Source organism: Elephantulus edwardii, unplaced genomic scaffold (genome assembly GCF_000299155.1).
Source record: "Elephantulus edwardii isolate Elephantulus edwardi_28Jun2011 unplaced genomic scaffold, EleEdw1.0 scaffold00034, whole genome shotgun sequence".
In the NCBI taxonomy this organism is placed as follows: Eukaryota; Metazoa; Chordata; class Mammalia; order Macroscelidea; family Macroscelididae; genus Elephantulus; species Elephantulus edwardii.
The window spans coordinates 9,574,953-9,598,562 of NW_006399784.1; the positions used below are offsets into that span (position 1 = coordinate 9,574,953).

The following is a 23,610-nucleotide window of genomic DNA, read 5'->3' on the forward strand; positions in this document are numbered from 1 at the left end:
GCTGCAGCAATACCATGAGGGCCTAACACTCTCAGGAGTAGTGATACCAAAGTGGTTCAAGTATCTATGACAGCCCCCATTGGAAAAAAAGGATCGTGTCCATCTCGGTCAATGGGAGAAGAGAAGAGCTGTGAGAAGAGTCAAAGGGAACAGAGTCAGAAGGTTTGGAGCCACCCAAATTTGGAGGCAGATCAAGTGACAGGGCAGAACAAGTTGCTCTGCCGAAACCAGTTTAGCATCCTTGTTGTCAGGTGATATTTAGCGACTGCTGATTCATAGTGACCCAGTGTAAAACAAAACAAAATGCTGCCTGGTCCTGAGCCATCCTCATAACCATTGCTATGTTTGAGCCCATTGCTTCAGGCACTGGGTCAATTCATAATAATCATCATAAATTTTAAGTTTTAGAATAGAATTCCAGGCCGTTTTTGCTAGATCCCATTAAGTTGGTTATGACTCACAGCCACTCTATGTACTACAAAACTACCCAGTCATGTGCCATCCTTACAAACTTTGCTATATTGGAGACAACTACGACAATCAATGCTTCAACTATCTCCTTGAGATTCTCTTTTCCTTGATCTGTTACCTTACCAAACACAAAATCATACTATAGGGACATGTCTAAAGCAATTGAAATGATGTCTCACCATCTGTCCTTCTAAGGATCATTCTGATTATACTTTTCTAATCCAAATGTTTCCATTTTTCTGGAAGTTCATGGCATAGTCAGCATTTTTCACCAACATTATTAAATTAAAGGATGATATCCACCCCCACCTTCTTTATTGCCCAGGTTTCACGTGTGTATGAGGGAACTGAATATACTGTAACCTGGGCTAGGTACATCCTACTCCTCAAACTGTTATCTCTGCTATTTAAGATACTCAAGAGTTCATTTCAGCAGATTTTCCCAATACAGGACATCATTTGATTTCGTAAGTGCTGCTTCTATGGGCACTGGTAAGTAAAATAAAATTTTTACAACTTAAATTTTTTTCCTCCACTTTTCATGATGTTGTTTCCTTAGTTTATTTGTGAATTTTTTTCCCTTTCTTTCTGTTGAGATGTAGTCCTTAATGAAAGTTGTAGTCTTTGATTTTTATTCATAAGCACTTCAAGAGTTCTTCATTTTGAAAGCAATGTTGTTTCTTCTACTTAAAACAGACTATTAGCAAGTCTTCTTCCAACTCTGTTTTTGTATCCTTCCTCATATAGTCTATCTCATATTATTTGTCCACTAAACAAATTGATTAAGGTAAAAAATATAAATGCCTTTCTTGATTTTTAAACCAGATTTCAAATTTTTCTGTTCATATGATAGTTATATGATTTTTTAAAAATATACAATTTGTGTATATTCTACAGGAATGCAGTTTAAAGTACTATAATCTTCTTAGTGTTATTATTATAATGTAATTCATGTTATCCTGGATTTGTTATAATTCATACAAATAAAAAGCCTCTCCATAGTCAATAAAACACATATAACCATCTTCATGTTATATTTTATTTTATCCTGTAGTGCAATAAACTGACTATTCAAAATAGCTTTACTAGCCCATTGGCTTTGACTTTTGCTATATACCTCAGTGGAACTATGCTAATGATATGAATTATGCAAACAGAACCTTTTGAGTGGGAACATGCAAACAAGGTGTGAAAACTACAAATGATGGGATTGGTGAATGTTGAACTTCCTAAGAGTTTAAAGTGAACATATGCACTCATAAAAAATGGAAAGGCTGCTATTACCAAGAAAGAAGAATATTGTTTATCTTGTACGGTGTTACACTGCTGCCCTAACTTTTGGTGGACTTACTGGGATTTTCTATTCATAGGATCACAGCATTTTGCAATAAAAATACTTCTACTACTATTTTTCCAGTTTGACTATTTCCCTTCTTGTCAATTGTACTAGCGTTAACTTTTAGTACAATATTGCATAAGAACTGTGATAAAAGGTATCTTTATCTGGTTACTTTTCTCAAAGGAAATGCTCTCAATCTATCTCCATTGTAGATAATATTGACTGTTAGTTTTCCATGCTATTGTTGTTAGGTGCTGTTGAGTTCACTCTGACTAGTAGAACAGATCTAAACGACCTTGAATAACAGTGTTACATTCATAAAAGTTTCTAGTGCACTACTGTTGTTGTTATTGTTGTTGTGCACCACTAAGAAGTGACTGATAGCTGACATTCCAGGAGACTTTCGGAGGAACTAAATTGCACAAGAAGAGATTTTCTATATTTCTCCCTCAGAGCAGCTAGTGAATTCAAACTTCATGCTTTCTTGTTGGCAGTTCAGTTCCTTCCTACTAGGCCACCAGAGCTCCCCTGGTTGTGTATTGCTGTTGTTGCATGTACCGCTGAGTAGGAACTGACCCATAGTTGAACCTCCAGTGGATTTTCAGAGGCAGTTAATCGCAAAGGAGGAGATTGTCCATCCTTCTACTGTGGAGCCAGTGGTGGATTCAAACCCCAAGCCTTTGGGATTGAAGTACAGTTTCTTACCACTAGGCCACCAAAACTCCCTCTGGAAGTATATGTTGTTGTTAAGTGCCATCGAGTCATAGGTGACTAAAAGTGACCCTATGAACCAAAGACCTAAATACTTGTATATAACTTGCTTCCACTGGAAGTGTATATACGCCCTTAATTATGTTGTGGAATATCTCTTCTATTGCTTTTTTATTTAAAGTCTGTGGTTGGGTTGTTGTTTGTGATTTTTTTTTTTCTAAATCAAGAAAAGGTATTGGATTTTACCTAATGTCTTTTTTGCTTGAATTGAGATGATCCTGTCTTAGCTGTATGAGGAATTTTGACTAGTTTCCTAATGATGAAATAACCTAGCATCCTTGGCTTGAATTATATACTTAATCAGAACGTTGAACTCTGTTTCCCAGGATTTGGCTGAAAACTTCTTCTACCCCTATATACATATGAGAGCTATTATTTTGTAATTTTTCTAGAAATATCTTTGCTGATTTTGTTATAAGAATTCTGCTAGTTTCATAGAATGAACCTGGGAATATTTTTTTATTACCTGAAATAGTTTAATAGCTTGAGTATATATTTCTTTCAATAATCAAAGATCAGTATTAGTATCACTTCTGCATTCTTTCAGTTACTGATTGTAACTGAACTGTATGATGTATATATAAATATATATTCATTCTTGACAGTATTTTAGCTCCTGTGGGCTTGTTTTCATTTTCTCTAGCTTTAACTTAAAATTGCTTATGAGCAACAGGTAGTCTGTTCCACAATTGGCCCCTGGTCTTATTCTGACTGTTGATTCCTTTCCATTGTCTTTTCCACAAATGTGATTGGTTTGATGCTTGTGTGTTCCATTTAGCGATGTCCACGGACACAGTAACTGTTTATATTGTTGGGAAAAGATTATAGAGGTCATCAGTCTAAAAAAAAAAATTCCTCCATGTGTGACATCTAGTGTCTTTTCCAACTACAAATTCTTCCGTGTTTCCAATTCTCACATTATAAATCACTAATAATTATCAGTATGTCCTGACTGCACGTTTGCTCAACTGCATAAGTAGGTTAAAAAATATCTTCACTATCTTCATCTTTGCTATTAAGAGCTGATATGTAAATCAGAATAATAGTTATATTTACAGGTCTTTCTTTCAGGTGTATGGATATTATTCTATCACTGACAGTAGTATACTTTAAGATAAAGCTTTAAATATTATTTTTTACAATGAATATAACACTGTTCTTCTATTTGATATTTCTGCCATATTAAACCATGTAATTATCCTAATCTAAATGACTACACCAATTCTTTTCAGCTTGCTAGTTTCTAGGACACTGATCTTCAAGTGTTTAATTTCGTATTTGACAACTTCCAATTTTCCTAGATTTATATTGCATGCATTCCATGCACTAATGGCTACGTGCAGCTGTTTATTCTCATTTTGAGACATGTCACATCAGGAAATGAAATCCCCAAAGCTTTACTCATTCACACCATTTAGGCCGACTCTACTTCGAGGATACAGCTCTTCCCCAATCATATTTTGAGTGCCTTCCAACCTTAGTAACTCATCTCTTGGCACTGTAGCAGACAGCGTTCCACTGCTATTCATTAAGTTTTTACAGATTTTTTTTTCCCTAACAAGTAGATCACCATGTCCTTCTTCCTAGTGTGTTTCAGCCTGGAAATTCCACTGAAACTTATTCGTCAGGAATAAGCTTTCTGGTATGTGAAATACTATTGGAACAGCTTTGAGCATCACACCAGCACAGAAAGAATCCCATTAGAACAAACTGACAGTCAAGTTGTGAGTTTAGCATCGTAAAATATGAATACTTCCACTGACAGGATAAGGGGTGGGTAACTGCACTAGCCTGCAGCATAAAAGGCTATATTTCTACTGCTGAGTCTCACTCTCCCACATACTCACTCACTCATTGCCATTAAATCAGAATCAACTCATAGCTGACTCTCCAGTGAGTTTTCTGAGGCAACATATCACATTGGAGGAATACCATCTCTCTCTCTCTCTCTCTCTCTCTCTCTCTCTCTCTCTCATCTAGAGGTAGTGGATTCTCAGGAAGCAGCTCTTGGATTTGAACCACCCATTATTGAATCGATAGTGCAACTCAACTATGCTATCTGAGGTAGCAGCTTATTAAATACTTGCTAACTAAATATAAGACAATGATAAAAAAAATCCTCATGACATTTACTGAAGCAGTATCATATCCACTCTTTCTGTGGTGAAATTTGATACCACTTTAGGAATTACTCTAATTCATCATATAGAAGCTCTAGGAGGAAAGAGCATTATTTTAGCTTTTGTTCATATATACTTCACTGGTTATGATACTGAAGATAGGCAGGTTTAATCTAGGGCTTCAGCTTCTATTTTCTACATTAAATGAAATTAGATTATACATGCCACTATGTTAAAAGAAATATTCATTATATTTCTTATTAACAGCTGCCTCATCACCTTGATAAGATAAATTTTAACATTTCTCAGAAATTATCATTGTTTCGTTTTGTGAATTTTTTTTTCTCCCCTGCAGTATTATACTTATCTTGGTTAGGATATTGCCAAGAACTTTCTGAGCTTGAAACTGTTTCTAAACATCCTTTTGTGACCACTACAGAGAGGCAAATAAACAAACAGATACACAAGCTACAATTTTACCTTATCCAGGTAAAAACCAATAGTGTAAACCAAGTAGATGCAGTTGATAATACCAGGATTGTATATGACAAAATAGGTAATAGCACGACAAATAATAGGATACTGAAAGTGACCAGAGATTATGGAACATATTCAAAGGCTGTGTTCCTGGGTCAGACTCAGACCTGTGCTATACGTCACCACATAGCACCTAGTGGAATGAACAAGAGCTAATTTTTCAAAAGCAGATTCAGGCACGCCTGTTGTTCAGAAATCCAAATTGGGCCATCGGGGCTTCAGGAATGGTGCTTTGCAGCTTGATCCTGCCACCATAAACTCGGGCTGGTTGCATCACTACTTTCCGTGAGGAATTTAAGGGGTGTGACTGCATCCTTTCCAACCCTGCATTCCACATGTGACAAAACTGATCCAGCTGTTTGTCTGAAAGAAATTCCTTGCTGTCCTGAAAAATTAAAAAGCAAGTGGATATCCATCCTCCAGGGGCACACTTCCAGCTGGAACCTGGTATGGGCAGTTGTGAAACAGAGACAGTGCCCTGGAGAGCATCTGCTTTGGAATTCTTACCTCGCCATAGGGGGGTTAGCCCCAGCTTGCTTTTTGAAATGGCAGATTCTGGATGGAGGGTGCTTGCTTGGCCCAAAGCTCTTGAGAAGTGTTCATCCACTACTGACCCAATGTCTCCCTGGAAATAAGTGAAAAGGACACAGCGAGAGTTAAGGTACTCCATCTCCGCAGGCTGGTCTTTCTCCTCCTCCTCCTCATCCTCCTCCTCCTCCTCCTCCTCCTCTTGTTTGCTGGGAAGGGTGACTTCCAGAGAGTCCTGCATCTTGCTGTATACCGCTAACTTCTTCTGGGATGGAATAAACAAAACACAGTATCAAAGACAGTTTGTAAAAAACGCATCCACTTGTTAACTTTTTACGTTTAAAAAAGAATCTAAATATTAACACATGTTTGCAAATGTATTCTTCATCTGTTTTACTCCATATTTACTCTATCTTTTCCCTCCTCCAACCAGCTTTCTCCTTCCCACACCATGGGAAAAACAAAAAAATATTTTTCATTATAAGTTTGGCACTTAACAAAAAAGTCTGTTATAAAATGTTGCATTTTTCAGTGTGTTACACAGGTTTGTTTATTTGTTTTTAATTCAGATATATAAAAAGAAGGACTTTTTTCTTAAATTGATGGCAGATTCTTCCCAGTTTTTAATCCCACTTCTCTACTTTCAGCTACATTACAGTTCAGAATGGGAGGGAGTTGGGTACAGGAGGCCTTAGTGTCTGGGAGAGGGGTGGAGAAGAAAAGAACTTCCCATAAATGAAATAAACTAAAATAAAAACAGGAATGTAGCATCTTATAAAAGGATTTGGCAGATGTGCCAAACTCATTTCTCAAAAATCAAACTAAAATGACAAAATAAGTCTGTGTGAAGATTCATTTTGCATGGAACATATTTTTCAGATGTTCCACTTGCCATCATTATCATAGAGGGGGAGTAAAACCAAGAAAAGGTGTTCTGGCCTGCTGAAAATGAGACAACTTACAAGCAAAGGCTAACTTTGTAAATCAAAAAGAGAAACATTTAATAATATATCTTTAGAACATATAAGCATGACTAAAATAATTACTAGTATGTATGAGTCAAGTATGCATCTAAAAAAGTTACATTTACATGTGATCTCATTTAATTGTCACAATTGTATGTGGCTATTATTACTATCCTCATTTTACTAAGGAAGATAGAAATTACATAACTTGCCAAAAGCCACAGAAAAGGTAAATGGTGGAGCAGGAATGAATAATAAAAATATACAAATGTCTTTATAGATGGGTCCATTTGTGTTAGTGGTGGGGTATAGCTGTATGTATATATATAGACAGAGAGAGAGATATTTACTACTTTTTTTCCCTGTTGGCAATTCATTGTTATTTTCTTATCTTTGCTTTTCAATATTCTTATATTTTTTCATTGCATATAGAATATTTCCATTATGACCAACTTCAATGTGAGTTGCATATATGAAGATAATACCAAAGGTTATACATTACAATATTCTAATAATCAAATTTCTTTATCATCTAGATACCTGAAAACACTATTAATCTCTGCCATACCACTTTCATTGTTCGGTTTTTCATTTTGTCTTTTTTTATATACTTGAAAATAAATGCAAGTAAATAAAAGTCATTCTACAAAATCCAATAAACAGATTCATAACTGTTAGCAATGCACTTAACTTATACTCTCAATTTCTAATTTAAAACTATCTATAAATCTAATATTTCAAATTATAATATATTATTTAGTAAATTAAACATTTTATCATTAGCAATAAATTTGTTGTTCATGTATCCAATAAATTCTGAAATGTCCAGGTGGAATATGAGCTAATAGTTATTATTTAAAGGTTGTTATTATGTGATTCTTCTTATATAAAACTTGTGCTATTATAATTGTCACTTGTTGATAAAGAGATAAATCATCCCTATTAAGTGACTATGTGTGGTTGATAAATAGCTGATTGTAATATCTGAGTGGTAATATTTCTCACAACCTCCTTTGCATTGATCTGAATATATTTATATTTTACTTCAATAGTAAGAACACCATAATGACAAAGATCCAAAGTGAGGGATTAAATGAAATATTCATCAAAATTATTTTTTTTAAATTCTAAGAAGAAATGAGTATTCCCATTTACTCGTCAAACTTTAACATTAATTCTCTGCATGAAATGGCTTTTCCATGAGTATACAATTGTGAGCACAAGCATGTACTTTCTGTCATATATGCATTAATTTTAGAAGTAAGTACTCCTATAAACAGGAGAGGATAAAATAGATAAATAGGACCACCTAGGAATAAAATCCCTATGCACATCAAAAACTTCTCCAACAGAGAAAAAAGAGAGGCCACTGGGGGGGAAAAATTTGGTAATTACATGTCTGATAAGTGACTTATATCTAGAATACAAAATCTTCGAGCACCACAACAAAATAAAGGTAAACAATCCAACTGCAAAATGGGCACAGGATATGCACAGACACTTCACCGAAGAAGACATTAAGATGGTGAACAAACACACGAAGAAATGTTCAAAATCCCTGACTCTAAGAAAGATGCAAATCAAAACAACTATGAGATATCATCTCACCCCAGTAAGAATAGCAAAATTTAACAAAATAGCAACCACCAAATGCTGGTGAGCTTGTGGAGAAACTGGAACCGTTATTCATGGTTGGTGGGAATGCAAAGCGGTGCAACCACTATGGAAGGCTGTATAGCGCTTTCTCAAAAAGTTGGAAATTGAAATGCCATTTGACCCAGCAATTCCATTACCAGGAATTTACCCTAAAGAAACTATCACTGCCACCCACGCAAATATAATCACACCCATGTTATTGCTACATTGTTCACAATACCAAAGGGATGGAAACAACCCAAGGGCCCATCAACAAGCAAATGGATAGAGAAGCTGTGGTATAGTCACCCGGTGGAATACTATGCATCACTGAAAAACAAGGAAGTAATGAGATATACAATATGGGTGACCCTGGAGAACATTATGCTCAGTGAAATATCTCAGTCACAAAATGACAAATGCTGCATAATGCCACTGTTGAAAAACAGGACTGACATTGAAGTTGGGGAGAAACCAAAAGAAGAGGGGGTAAATAATGTACACTGCATAAAAAAAGATGAGGGAAAGAACTGCTTAAAAGGAATATATGATTAGATATTATTTGTATGGTAACAGTCTAGAATAAGAACTGTATAGTAAAGTGAACTGGTGTGGGAGTGGAGAAATATACAACAATGATTTTCTTTTTTTTTAAAAAAAGAGAAAAGTGAACTGGAGGGGGCAGGAAAGAAAATGTGCTACAATGAATGAGTGAAAATCCATGTTCTTTATAAACTTTCATTAAAATCTCAAAAAAGAAGTAATAATTTTATGTGAAAAGCAATACTAATATATAGACTAGCTTCACTGCCCACCAGTGTCCATCATTACCTAAGAAATAGATCTTTTTTCCTGTTTAATACAGCTCAGTACCATTTTGTAAAAGTTGTGCCTTATACATAATTGTTTTGTTTACTTTTTTTTTAACATTCAGCTTTTAAATGAAATAAAGTCTTGACTGAGCTAATCAACAAAAAAAGCAAGTTTTCTTTTTCCTTAAATCAACAGACATTGTCTCTTGGATGACATAAAAATTAAGTAAAATTATACATAAATATAGATATACATATACATATATATTTTCATGTAAATAACTGAAAATTATGAACTTTAATTCAGACATATTAAATAGTATTATAGTCAGTAATATTTATCTTAAATTTTAAACTGATAGCAGTTGATTTTATCCTACAGCCAATGAACCTACTTAAGGTTTTATAATGTTTCAAATCGATCCATTGCTTTGTGTTGTTTTTCATATTTCTTGTTGATTAGATACAAATTAATCTAAAAGTTGACATTTTTCAATTTGGCATGGGAAAGGAATATGATCTGTTTTGACAACAAAAAATTTTAATTAGTCAATCTTTTAAAAAAATTACTATCTGCCAATGGATTCATTGATTACTTATATTTTTTCATTTTTGTGCATATTCTTTAACATACATATTCATATATTTGCAATGATATTGCAAACACTGATGCTTTCATGAAAATAATGTGCTGACACTTCTATTCAAATAAATATCGTCTGAAATTATCATAAGACTTACTTTTTAAATTTTTTTCTCTCACTATCAGATCTTTAAGAAATATTTCTGCTTATTGATAAATTTGCTAAAAAGTATTTTAAAAAAAACAAGACAAAGGAAGCTATAACATACCTACTATCAATAGGTAAGATGAAAGGCATATCTATTATTCTCACTTGCAATGTGTTCAGCTAAAAATAAGATCGATTGTCACAAATTGTAAATCTGGAACTAATGTATATATTTTAAAATGTGTCTTCTGGCAGAGAAAATGATACCATTTGCAATCACTAATGCACATACATGTTTATAACCTCACCAAGTATAAACAAATAGTCTGATTACTAGCTCAAATGATAAGAATAAATTCACATGCATATATATATATATATATTTAATATTCAGTGTGAGCATCAAGAAAACATGAGTAATTTAAAAAATAATTATTTAATATGCTGACATTCATTTACTTTTTCAAAGACTCTGAGGCTTAACTAAAGTAATTAAGGTATCCTTAAGTAGGATACTTGTACTTTGGTGACAATAAATCTGTAATTTTCTTTCTCTGTTTTTTTGTTTGTTTTAAATTAAGTATAAGGAAGGTTGGTGAAAAACAGTTAAGAGCTCAGTGGCTAACTGCTGAGTTGATTCAAACTCATACAGTAGCCCACAGGGAGAAAGACCTGAAGAGCTGCTTCTATAAAGATTGTTGTTTTTGTTGTGTCAGAACTGACTCATAGCTGACCCTGCACTGGGTTTTAAGAGGCCAGGAAATCACAAGAAAAGGAGAAGAGGAGATTGTCTACCTCTCCCTCTGAACAGCTGGTGAATTCAAGCTATGTGCCTTTGAGTTAGTGCAATTCCTTACCATTTAAGCCACCATAGTACCCTCACTGTGATGATTACACCAAGCACATTCTCTGGGGTGTTCTCTGGGATGTCACATAAGATCACTATGAGTTGGAATTGACTGACACAAAGTCACAATACACTCAAGTGAACGTTCACCATATTCTGTATTCAGATTGCATTTTTCTCTTTAGAATGGCCTCTTTCCAATGTTACACTCTTTCTTAGGGCTAATGTTTAATATTAAAAATGCTGATATTAAATTTTCTATTATCAGACCAATATTACCCAAATCAAGGTTCAAATCTAGTACTGGTCATATTGTTCTCTAGGTGAAAATTCCTTTCCTAAAAGTATACAAATCTGTCAGAAATGTTCATACTTTTCCTACAAAAAAAATGAAATGTTGTTAATAGAAAAGAAAGAAATAATTCAAAGGATCTCCAAAGACTATAAAAATTGGTTCACTTAATGTGCATGAACTAGTGCATCCCTACATGCTCAGTGTAATGCAGTATTTTTCCCCCAGGTTAAATTACTCTCATTTTAGGTGAAACCATGAACCAGTAAACAGACCCAAAATGAACAGCTAACACAAGTTAAAGCAGCAGCATTGAAGGAGGGCCAGCCTGGGCTGTGAAAACCATACCCACCACCTCAAAGCATATCATAAGGCACAGCAGAAACAAACTTTAACAGGAATGTGCAGGGGGAAAGATTTGTCTGACAAGAGAAAGACTTCCATATCAGGAGCCAAATACCATTAACTCCCCAAGGCTTCAGTCTGCAAAATGCCAAGTGATTACTGTGCATATGTGGAAACTTTATTTTTAAAGTATTTTAATGAATCATTGGCTTTTGTTGTCTAGCTTTTATTTTATTCTTCAATTTCTATTGGCCCTCTGTGCTCTTTAAATGCAATGATTCTTTTACATTAAAGATACATTATTGGACCTTCTAAGAAAGAACTGTTAGTCAAGGACAAACTATTTAAAATTGTAAAGTTCAATAAAGCCTACATTACTCTTTGTCCATATTTTTCTTAATTTTGTTGGATAATGGACTTTTCTAAAAACAGCTCATGGAGATTTGACATTTCAGTTCCTAGTCTCTTTGGCCAGGCAAGCTGTTTCAATGGAAATATGTCCTAGACTTTTATAATTTCATATATTTTCTTTCACTTTACACACACACATACCTTAAGAAGCTGTGAGAAAATTATTCTTTATTTACAAATACACAGTTAAGTTACTAGCCTTGGGTCACCAATTAGTAGAATGAGAGTGTAAGAACCTATTGTAATCTAAAAAAGGAGGTGCAAAAACAAAATAAAACAAAAAAACAACAACACACACACAAGGATTGAAGGAAATGTATCTCTATGTAATTTTCTTTGAATAAGCAAACATAAGTTCATAGTAAGCATGGAATCACATGCTAACTGAAGAAAATCTAATTTCATTTGTAACATAAAAATTAGTAGAGATATAAACTTATCACAGATGTCTGTTAAGTAATAAAATGCTCCTAAAAATATATGTCTATCTAGACAACACTAAAATCGGCATCATCCCCTTCACAAACCATATACATAATTCAAATACATATAAAATTTCTGGAAATCCTTTTCAGGAAGTATGACCACAGCCAATTTGTGAAACATCTTTAGTTACACTTCAAGAGTGTATGATGTGTGTGTGCTTGTGTCTGTTGTATGTTTTAAATATAGGTAAATGTAAACAAAAATGTATAATTTACATTATGAATTATTTTGAACACTTGACTCTAAATCACTCTGGTAATTATTAAAAAAAAAAATCAAACTTATCCCCCTTAGGATCAAAATTTTCCAGTTTTAAGGATGTTAAAAAAAATGTCCGACAAGCTTAGAGGCAATTTCAAAATTTGCATTCTCAAAATATTTTATGGAATGATCACATCAGTTGGGGATGTTTCAGCTCTCAAACTGACAATTGAATGAAACAATTCCCAATGTGCAAATTTCTACTTTCTTTGTATAAACTTATTATTAAACTTAAAGAATTATTTCATTTAAAGATTTTTTTTCTCTCATCCTTCCTTTCATGAAACTGAGAATTATTTACTATTTTATGTCTGCCATTTTACAAGGACTTGGAGACAAAAAAGATGAAAGGCATAATCTTCCCCTAAACTCATAAGTAGGGAGACCATTACAAGTGCAATTACAAATAGAGCTTCACAGCTATGGTTAACCAACTCATAGTTACTCTTCCAAAGAACTAATAGTTCAACATCAAAAAATAAGAAGAAAGTAACATTAAGTAAATGACTAATGGCTTCCTAGTTTTTAAGGAAGCTCAAACAGGAAGGTAACGGTACAAACAACTAAAATGGGAATGATTGGTCTGGAACTAGTTCTATGAGTCTGGACAAGTAACTAAACCTCTGGCCCTCAGCTTCCTCTTTTAAAACTGAGGAATTCTGACTTGATTATCTCAGATATCTATTCCAATTCTACATCAAGTAAACAATATGCTGGGATCTAGACAAATTCACGTAAAATTCAGTCCGTTATACTGGCTGCCTCTTCTGATTTTGCAGGGCATTAGCAAAAAAAAAAAAAAAAACCACCCCAAAACCAAATAAAATCAAACCTACAGACCACTGAAGACTAAATTATTTCAAGACCAGGGTCATCTAACCCAATACCTTAGATTTAAATTAAAATACTTCCTTTTGCTACCAACGAACAAGAAAAGTTACATTCTTATAGCCCCTCCCTCATTCCAGGGTGTTTGATCTCTACTAAAATGAGACAGCTTAAATGGAGAATACATGTTTAGTTTAAATTATTCTTTTTCTCTCTTTTCAAAAAGGAAATGGGTGAAGAATAGTCCAAATAATCTGCTTCTGACCACATATATAAATTAATGACATAGATCTGAAGTCCCTGCAACTGTAGTATTTATGAGTTAACCATCAGTAGCTATTTGAGTCTAATGGTTCAGTTGCCAGAACCCCATCTGACTAATCACAAATCCATATGTTTGAGAGTAGGACAATGTTTCAAAAGTTGGTTTTTGTTTGTTTTTTAAAGTTGATGTTTCAGATTCAAACTTATAACCTTTCTGCTAGCAACTGAGCCAATTATAGTAAACTGCTACACCCAGAGAATCCCAGGACATTCTGGATTTTCAATCCAGGAGAGCAGCAGTTTAAAGAGGTGAGTTTTGGAAGGTTCATGCTAGAACTTTACCCAAAATTATTTCCTTCATTATCTTCATGAAAGGCTGATACTGAATCTCTGTTCTTTGATCAAAAATATTTTTCATAGAGATAAGACCAAGGGAACTTAGAGTGTGTGTCAGGAGTATATCCTTTCTCTATACCCATTAAATCTGTATGCTGAGCAAATAATTTGTGAAGCTGGATTCCATGAAGAGGAATGTGACATCAAGATTATAGGAAAGACTTCAACAACCTATAGTATACAGACTGACACAACTTTGCCTGCTGAAAGTGAGGAGGACATGAAACATTTGCTACAGAGGTTCAAATGCTACACTACAGCCTTTAAAGGGATTACATCTCAACATCAAGAAAGCATAGGTCCTCACTACAAGACCAACTGTCAACATCACAATAGATGGATAAAGAATTTCATCTTGCTTGGATTAATAATCAATATCGTTGCTACCACCAGTCAGATAGCAGAGAGACTTACTGCATTGGACAAGTCTGCAGTTAGGAACCTTTCCAAATACTTAAGACATCAATTTGTTGTACCTAATTCAGGCCAGGGTCTTTTCAATCGCCTTCTATGCATCAGAGAGCTGGACAATAAATACAAATGATAGAAGAATTGATACCTTTGAATTGTGGTGCTAGGAATGAGTACTGAATGTTCCATGTAACCAAAAGAACAAATGAGTATATCTTGGAAAAAGTGCAGCCAGAGTACTCCTTGGAAGCAAAGATGGCAAAGCTTTAATTTCTCATACTTTGGACATGCTACTAGGGAAGTTATTCCTTAAAAAGGGACATTATGCTTGGAAAAAGAAGTGTCAGTGACAGAAAGAAAGATCCCCAAGAAATGGATTGGCACAGTGACTGAAGCAATGATCCCAAGAGTGTCAGAGATGTTGAGGATGGCACAGGATAGGGCAGAGTTCAGATCTGTTGTTCATAGCTCACCAAGAGTCATACTCTACTTGATGGTTCCTAATAACAACTACTACATGTATTATGGAGCTCTAGCAACCTATAGGGTAAGGAGTTGTCATTATGCTGCTCATCCAAAAGCAAGACAGTTCAAATCTAACAGCTGTTGCTTGGGAAAAAGACTGGCACTTCTGAAAACCCACAAAGAGGGTCACCTATGAATTAGTTCAAACTTCATGGCAGGTCAGCACAATGACATGTATTAAGGGAATTCTTGTGGCCTAGTAGGAAGAAGTCACAGAACAAATCCAAACTCTGGTGGGTGAATTCACCAACCGCTCCTCAGAAGACAATCTATTTCTGAGTAATATATAGCCTCTGATAACCCGCTGAAGGGTCAGCTATGAGTGTGCTCTGATTTGTCAACAATGAACTGTGAGTTTGTTGAGATGATTACGTGTATTAATTTTTAGATTTTTTTTTAAGTTAGCCTAAAAGTGGGATCTTACAGGAATAGCAACCAAGTTAAGCACTTAGGTTTTACAAAGATAGTCACCTAACTCACAAGTTTGTTTTGAGAACTGCCTTGGGCATCATATGCATGTTTTTAAATTTCTTATTGAAAATTCCCTTTTCACAGACACATACAAGCTACAAAGATTGAAACAACTGATAGCTAACCCTGTCCCACTGATTTGATGAAGTTGTAGATTACATTAGAGGAGACGACCCTTCTCTCTCCCTGGTGGATTTGAACCCCAGAGAGGTGAGGACTTTGGTATAGCAGAACAACTCTTTAGAGATTAAAACAGCTTGTAATAAATAAATTATCCAAAAGAGTCAGCTTAACATCCCTTCATCAGTGGCTGAAAGTGACATTCCACAGGAGAATAAGGCTCTACATTCTTCACAATCTCAATTGTTTCAGGAGTGAGTAGGTCCCTACAGTATTCAGCCTTATGAGTCTTGAGATTTTACTAAAGACAATGTGGATCATAGTAGGATCCTTGATTTCCACACAAGAGATTCAAGATTGGTTCCTAGATAAGAGACCACATGCTCAACCATAGTCCATCTGTAAGCAGGGGCCTGGAAATCTCTATGAAGCTGAACAGATTTCAAGAGAGTGCCTAGACCAACACTAGGGGAAAATTCCTGGCGATCTACTTCCAGAGTCAATGAAAAGCCTTATGGATCACACCAGTTTGATACCCAATTGATCAGGGGGATGTCATCAACTGCATGACATTTTGTTTCATTGTGTACAGGGGGCCAAGCGGACGCAAGGTACTAACAATAGCAGGAGTAGTAAAATGACCTTAACTTAAATTTCTAAAATGTGTCTCAAATGTGTCTCCTTGTTGTAGGAACCTGATGTGTCAGATTTCATGGATTGCAATCTTACTCTTACCATCATCATTGCAATCACTACTCTGGTTAACTGCCACAGACAATAGTCCAGTTTAGTTACTTCAAAGTTAATGTTTCCCCTAGCTTTGAATTTTCTGGCTAGAAAGTTCCTGGGAAAATGAAACTCAGAGACACTTTAAGCTTCTAAGTCCCTGCAGTCAAGTTAATTTGTGTAGTGTAGAATTATAGAGGCTGTGATTTCTCAAAGAAGTCCTGTACGATTTCTTGCAAATCTACTTAATCTTTGCTTACCATTACATGAATATCAAATCCTCTGCCTTAAAAAAGACTTTGATGATGCATTCAAGTTATTTAGGGTAAAATTGTAATCTTTCCTCTTAATGATTCTAATCTAGGGTTTGAGTATCAATGATATATGAGGTACTTAAAAATTACAATTAATACAATTTCCCTTATTTTTTAATTTTCCATGTTTTATTGGAAAATACATGAATGTTAATTTGCTGAGTGGATATCCTGCCTTATCAAGAAAGGAAACAACATGCATCGCAAAATTCATTAGCATAATACAAATGCTAGCAAAGGACCCTTGGAATGCCTAAACTTTAATAGTATACTACCAAGAACTTGGAAAGAATTTCAAGTTCCGAAGCCAAAGAATCTACTGCATATTAATCTTCTTTATCAAAGAAGTTGATTTGGGGGCATGAAAATAATTTTTTTTAAAAAAGCCTATTGTGCAATAGCAAAAAAATTTAGGAGACTGCTTGGTAGTGTGAAAAGATGTTGTATTAGAGAAGGGTGACCTTGTGGTCACAATAAGGCCACCAATTTGCTCTGAATTCTTTCACTCACTATTATCAAGTTAGTTCCAACTCAAGGTAACCCTTCATTGGGTTTCCAAGGTTGTAAATCCTAACAAGAGAAGGCTGCCCATCTTTGTCCCTGGGAGCCACTAGGCCACCACAGCTCTTCCCCGTCTTTAGGTTAGCAAGGCAGCTTGCTACTGAGTAAACCATGGCAGCTCCTATCTTTAGCAGTTCTTTCATCATTTCAGACATATAACCAACCATCTATTTTCCCCAATGCATAAAAAAGAGGGATGAACTTTATTTTTCCAGGGTTTTGTCCTAACAAACAATCTCTTAAGTCATATTTATGACTTAAGAAAGTGTAGAAGGGAGAGAAAGAGTTTGGAAAAACTCCTTGCACATTTATAACGAGAACACTGCCTCCTACAAGGATTTAATTACTTTTTGTGAAAGTATGCATGCTGATTCACCATCGAGGAGAGTAGATATATTTTCATATTTATGAAGCTCAAAGTTTGACTGTTAAAATCACCTCTGCACAACTGAAAAAAAATGGTGATTGTGGCTTTCAACATCTCATTCATTTATAAAATACACAAGTCTGTATTAGGTTTTCTGTAGAAAACCAAACTGAAGCTCCATATCTTCCTGACATTATCATTCTGGATATGGAGAGGATTTATACAGTGGACAATATTAAAAATTAGAATCCATTGGATGGGAAGAGAATCAATGGCATCACTCACATTATTTCACCAAAGCCTTCCCATACCTATGTGGAAATGTTCTTTTGATTATTCCTTTTGTCACTACTAGAAAATAAGTGCTTTCTTGTTGCAATCATACTGCAGTGTCAGCGTATCTTTGGAGCATGAACTAGGGGACTTAGCCAAGAGTTCCACTGAAAGAGATGCTGGGGACTGAAGGCAAAAGCTAGTAAGAGATGGTGGATATGAGAACACCACCTTTCAAAAATGTTCACGTTCTCTGAAGACCGCTGCAAGATTAATGTACAAGCGTACAATTTGTAGTAATTACTCTCCAGACCCATTCACATATATTTTTTTGTTCATGCAGCCTTCTATATCTATATAAGTGACACGCACCTGTTATGTATATGAAGTTAACTTTTTAAACTGTATATAAATATGAGTGTGAGTGTCTTGAAGGCACTCACCTGTTATATATCTTAGACCATTTCTGTAGAAAACCATACTGAGTAAAATATATATTTGGTCAAATACATATTTCTGCATATGGGGGTTAACTAAGAGTATACATATACAGAATATGCAGTTCTAGTATTTCAGAAGGAATTTTTGAAGGTATGTGACTACATAAAAAAAGAAAACATTAATATTAAAAATTAATCATAATAGAGCATTATAAATTACTAATTTAAAGGTACTTCAGGTTTCATATATTGAGGGAAGTAAGTTCCAACATAAAGTGCTAAAACTGAACAGTGAAGTTCTCTGAAACTTGAGCACTCTTTGTAGCATTTCATAAATGTCTATTAAACTTTCTTGAAAACTGTCAATTTTTCTGTTTCCTTCTCTTTTTTTCCCATTCTAAACAAACAAATCTTCAAACGCAATAGAAGTTGTAGCTCTTACTATTGTCTCCCAGGCAAGATGCTATTAAGGGTCACTTCCCATGTACGGAGAAAACAATCTTTATGGACAATAATGATAAAACCTTATGGAATGCAAAAACAACCAAAATATGTATTCTCAGATGACTGCATTAGGGCCAAGTGAATATTAGTCCCACTTCACCCACGCATCGCATTAGTCTAAAAATGCTGTCAGCCTGATAAGAATTTCCTAATTTACTTTTTTTCCCAATAGAAAATATGGGTCATCACAATAAACTCTTGACAGTAAAAGAACAGTAGCTATACTGTCAAGTCTCTTACCAACTTCTTGGCCAGAGATGGTTAGTTTCTTTGCTTGACAAAAAAAAAAATACAAGAGGGAAAAAAATAATCTCAGACAAGCCATTTTAGTACAAGCACCATGAAAATGTCCAGAAACACTTTGCAACTAAAATTTTATGGTCAGTTCAGCCGAACAACTACTTAAGCCATAACCACAAAAGCCCAAAATATAGCAAAAGTTACTAATTAGTTACAAATATAAATGAAGACAATTCACAGGTGGTTTGTTGGTTTTTGTTGTTTTTTAAAAAAGTCCATCCTTGAGTTTGCACACAGTTTTAACAAAAGAAAGAAGTTAGGTACTGAAATACAGAGCTATTGCAAAAGTTCAATAAAGGACTAGGGTCCTTTCTTCTGAAAAACTAAATTTGGCAGTTGCTTATTTTTATTTCTTTTCTGAATTTTATTTTCCACTTCTAAAAGTATTATAATATTGTATACCATAGATGCATATTTTAATGACATTGTACATTCCTCTACTACTTCAAGTTAGTTTTAAGGGAGAAAAGTACTTTTCTGAATGATTAGTAAAGTTCAAGTGTGTTGCTCATCCACATTCCAGTTTGGGCAGGGTTTGAGTTGTTGACCACAGTGTCACTAAGTGTATAAGGAGACTAGTCTCTTAAGGTGTTCTGATGGCACAGCAGTCAAATGCTCAGATGTTAACAAAAAAAGTCTACAGTTTGAACTCACCATCTTTATGCAAGAAAGAGGTTGAGGTCCCTTTCTGTAAGGATTTCTACTGTTGAAAACCTATGGGGTCATTCTATTCCGTCCAATAGACACTAGGAGCTTAAATACATTCAAGACAAAAATCTATTGCTTCTGTACAGTTTCCAAAGCAGAGGAAAGGAGGCATGGGTGGTTCATCTGAGACCAAGTGACTAGAAAACACAATTGACCTGCTATATAAGGTCACTAAGCAGTACTTTCCTGCTTTTAACACCTAAATGATTCTCATAATTACTTATGCAATTTTTTATCTATTTAAAGCCACAGAAAAGCACGCATCATAATTAAAATCACCCCCCAACCTCCCTGACCAGAAATTACTTTTCCATCTCCTGCCCCTCAAAAGTTACTTTGCTTTGAAAATTGGAAGCTGCTAAAGATTAAAGAAAAAATTGATAAGCATCAATTGATCAATGATACTTCATCTTTCTCCCTAACTGATCTTGTAATTTTCTTGCTGTCTAATAGGTAAATCTAGAGCACTCACCCTTCCAGAATCATCTGCATTTCCAACCTCTACATTTTAAACAGAAGTTGTCATTCCTTTTCAAAAAGGAAGGCTTCATATCCAGAAAAGTGAGACAGATAAAAGAAATATAGGAATCGCTAGGTCAGATAGATTAAAAGGATAAGCCAATAAGATTTAATGTTCCCAAGAAACTAAAATAGTAAATCAGTAATTTCTGTGGATGGCAATTTCCTAATCTTATCTAGTTCCCACAAAGGAATCTCTAAGTCAGAGTGCATAAATTATAGTTGTTAATACTAAATGAAACCACTCTAATCGGCAAAGTCTGAGAATTCTATTGTGGAACAGGCCTTTGCCACATGTGCAATATGAGTTTTATGTAGAAAATCTAAGCCTGACACATTTTCCTTGTGGATAAAGAATGCCCAGGGCACCCGGTGCCAATTTCCCCAGAAACTCTACCTCCCCTTCCAAACTAACTATATTATTATCTCAACTGTTTCTTCTTCCCTAATTTAATCCTTTTTACCATCAGCATATTCAGTCACTCCTGTTAGGTGCCTTTGAGTCGAGTATGATTTCATAGTAAGCCTATAAACATCTATCTTAGCATGGTAAAAACCCAATTTCCAGAGATCTCAAGGTTGCCTGTCAGCTGGGGGACACACTTTCAACAGATTAAACACTTATTCTACTAGCTCTGTTCTGTTGATGGGATTAAAAAATGAATGAGAATGTGGGATGAGGCCCAGCTCTTTCAATCACAGTGATAGAAAGAAGACAGACTCCAGGGAGAAGTTACAGTAACATAGAGGCTTTTACAGCTGATGCCTGTTCTGTCTTAAAAGTCCCTTCAGGGGCATTTCAGATCACTGTCCAGTTGGCCTCCCATATCCTGAGGCAGGAATACAAGAAAACCCTTGTATATTCTACCTTTTCAAAGAAACACAGTAATTGGCTTAGGGAAGTTTACTCACATATTTGTCTAAGGCAGATGCTCTAGGTGATCTTCAAAGAACTGAGTCCTAAAGCAGGGTAACTATGAGGTCCAACCTCCGCACTCGCTCAGTTGCCAACAGGTCAATGCAGCCCCTAGCCAGGTAATGACTCATATGGAATACCCACCCGTCCAGCCTGGCTGTACTGCTCGTCCCTTTTCAAAGCTGTCTGGTGGCTTTTTGCTCAAGGGCACTCCCAAAGGTCTCAGAGCATCCTCAGTGCCACCCGTCCCGGCAAGATGTCGCCTGAACCCCAGACCGATACTTCTGGTGCCCCTTGCCCCCGCCCCCAGCAGGCTGCCGGGTCGGTGACTCACCTGCTGGCCAGGTTGGGGCACTGGATGGTAGTAGGCTGTGGGGCAGGTTGCAGCTGCCACAGGGTTGGGCAGATACTGGGACGCTCCATAAGGCTGAGGGTGATACATCACCTCCGCACAACTCATGGCAGCCGGGGCAGCGGCGGCCCCCAAACTGCCGTCGCCGCCGCTCTACGCGCTCGCGTGAGGGGCGCCACCGCTGCCGCCTCTGTAGCGGCTCCAGCTGCTGCTGCGGCGAAGGCGGGTCCTCTGCTGCCGCGGGCCCCGCGCGGGGCGCAGGCTCCGGAGGGGTTGGCAATCAGCAGGGGCCCATGAGCGGGCACCTTCATCTTCAGCCCCTCGGGGTGCGTCCTTGTCCGCACTTACAGAGCAGCTCCAAGATACAGCCGCCCACCGCGCAGCCGGGACATGATCATGCGGGGCTCCAGGGAGCGAGGGCGGCGTAGCCCAGGGCAGCTCCAGCCCCAGCCGCTGCGCGGGTACTGGACAGACAGCCCGGGGCGGCGGGCCAGGTTTGCATGCACACAAAGCGCGCCCGGAGCGGGCGAGGGCCGAGGGGGCAGGGTGAGGGGCGCTGGGAGGAGGGCGAGACTGTGCCTCCCCAGGCTCTGTCGCCTGCTGAGATTTGCAAAGTTCCGCCAACTAAGGACCAAGGCGGGTGTGTCGCCCAGCAGGGGGACCCAGGAGAGGGCAGGCAGGCTGCGGATTGGAGCGAAGTTTGCAGCCCTCTCCGCCTCCGAGCAGTGGGATTGCTGTGGGAGGGGAATGGTATGTGAGAGCCTCCGCGCCCTGGAAGCTCCGTGCGATCCCACCCTCTCTCTGTCACCTGGCCGCCAGGGTGCGGCTTCTTGGCTCCAAGGAGCTCTTTGGGTTTATTATTGTTGTTGTTTTTATTTTACTGTGTTCATCGACTCAGAGGTCAGGGCCAAAAGAAGACTAAAATGTGCAGAGATAGAAAAATAAAAAGAAAAAAAAAAAAACCCAAAACAACCCTTCCCCCAAAAAACCCACCCAAAACAAAACAGGGCCAAAATAAAGTAGCTCCTCTCTCGTGGCTTAAAAATAAGGAACTGCCCTTCCAAACCAAAGGCACAGGGTTTAAATTGAATAGATGCTCTAAGGGACCCAGATGGCCAATTTCCTCCCTTGAGATTTGCAGCCTCTGCAAACTACCTGGAGAATAAGCTTTGGATCAGTTCACAACTCTACTCTACACAATCTGCTGTTCACAGGGTCATCTTCAACTCCAATGACACCTAACGGTAATAGTTTGGTGGTAACCTGTGCTGAAATCCACAGGTATGGGGTTCGAATACACCAGCTGTTCTGGGGGACAAGGATGAGCAATCTCCTCCCATGTGATTTACTGCATCTGAAAACTTGCTGAGGGATTAGCTATGAGCCCGCTTAGACTCAAGGACAAACCACAACAACAATAAATGTAACTGTAAATAGTAGCTAACATTTTTTCCCCCAACTGCGAATACCCAAGAATGCAACAGTTGTATACAAGTGATTTCTTCTTTAAGTTCACACCAGCAATTGAAAATAATAATTGGTTATACACTCAGAGTTGGATAATGACTAAAGATGACAAAAGAAGAAGAATAGATGTCTTCAAGTTGTGGTGCTGGAGAAAAGTCTTGAACATACAGACCGCCAAGAAAACAAATCAGTCTGTCTTGGAAAGGGTGAAAACAAGTTTCTCCTTAGAGGCTAGGATTCTGAAGTTCTGCCTCACTTACTTTGGGCATGTGACCAGGAGAGATTGGTCTTGGAGAAAGACATCAATCTCAGGAGGGTGGACAGACAGCACAGGAGAGGAAGACCCAGGATGAGATGGATTGATACAGTGACTGGGGCAATAGGGATTGGCGTGTCAGAATTAGTGAGATTGACTCAGCACATTGAAGGGTTCTGTACATGCCGTCTCTATGCATCGCAGGAGACTCAATGGCACATAACAGCACTAGCATACTATGACAGGTTTGGAAGCAGGAGTGACATCCACTTTTTACACAACATGCCTCTGGAATCTCTATGAACTTTGATAAATGCCAATAGTTGTAGAGTGTCTTCAGG

At 36.9% G+C, this 23,610-nt stretch overlaps 1 protein-coding gene across 1 annotated transcript in view; it reads right to left on the minus strand.

Annotated features, from left to right (window-relative positions):
- The window catches only part of LOC102855048 (transcription cofactor vestigial-like protein 3-like), a 41,390-nt gene extending 19,366 nt beyond the window's left edge, over positions 1-22,024 (minus strand). The window contains exons 1-2 of the mRNA XM_006884486.1: positions 21,529-22,024; positions 5,746-6,031 (exon numbers count right to left, since the gene is read on the minus strand). Of these exons, the coding sequence (XP_006884548.1) occupies positions 5,746-6,031; positions 21,529-21,654 (412 nt within the window). The 5' untranslated portion in view covers positions 21,655-22,024. The remainder of the gene's footprint in view (positions 1-5,745; positions 6,032-21,528) is intronic.
- Between the last annotated feature and the right edge of the window lie 1,586 nt (positions 22,025-23,610).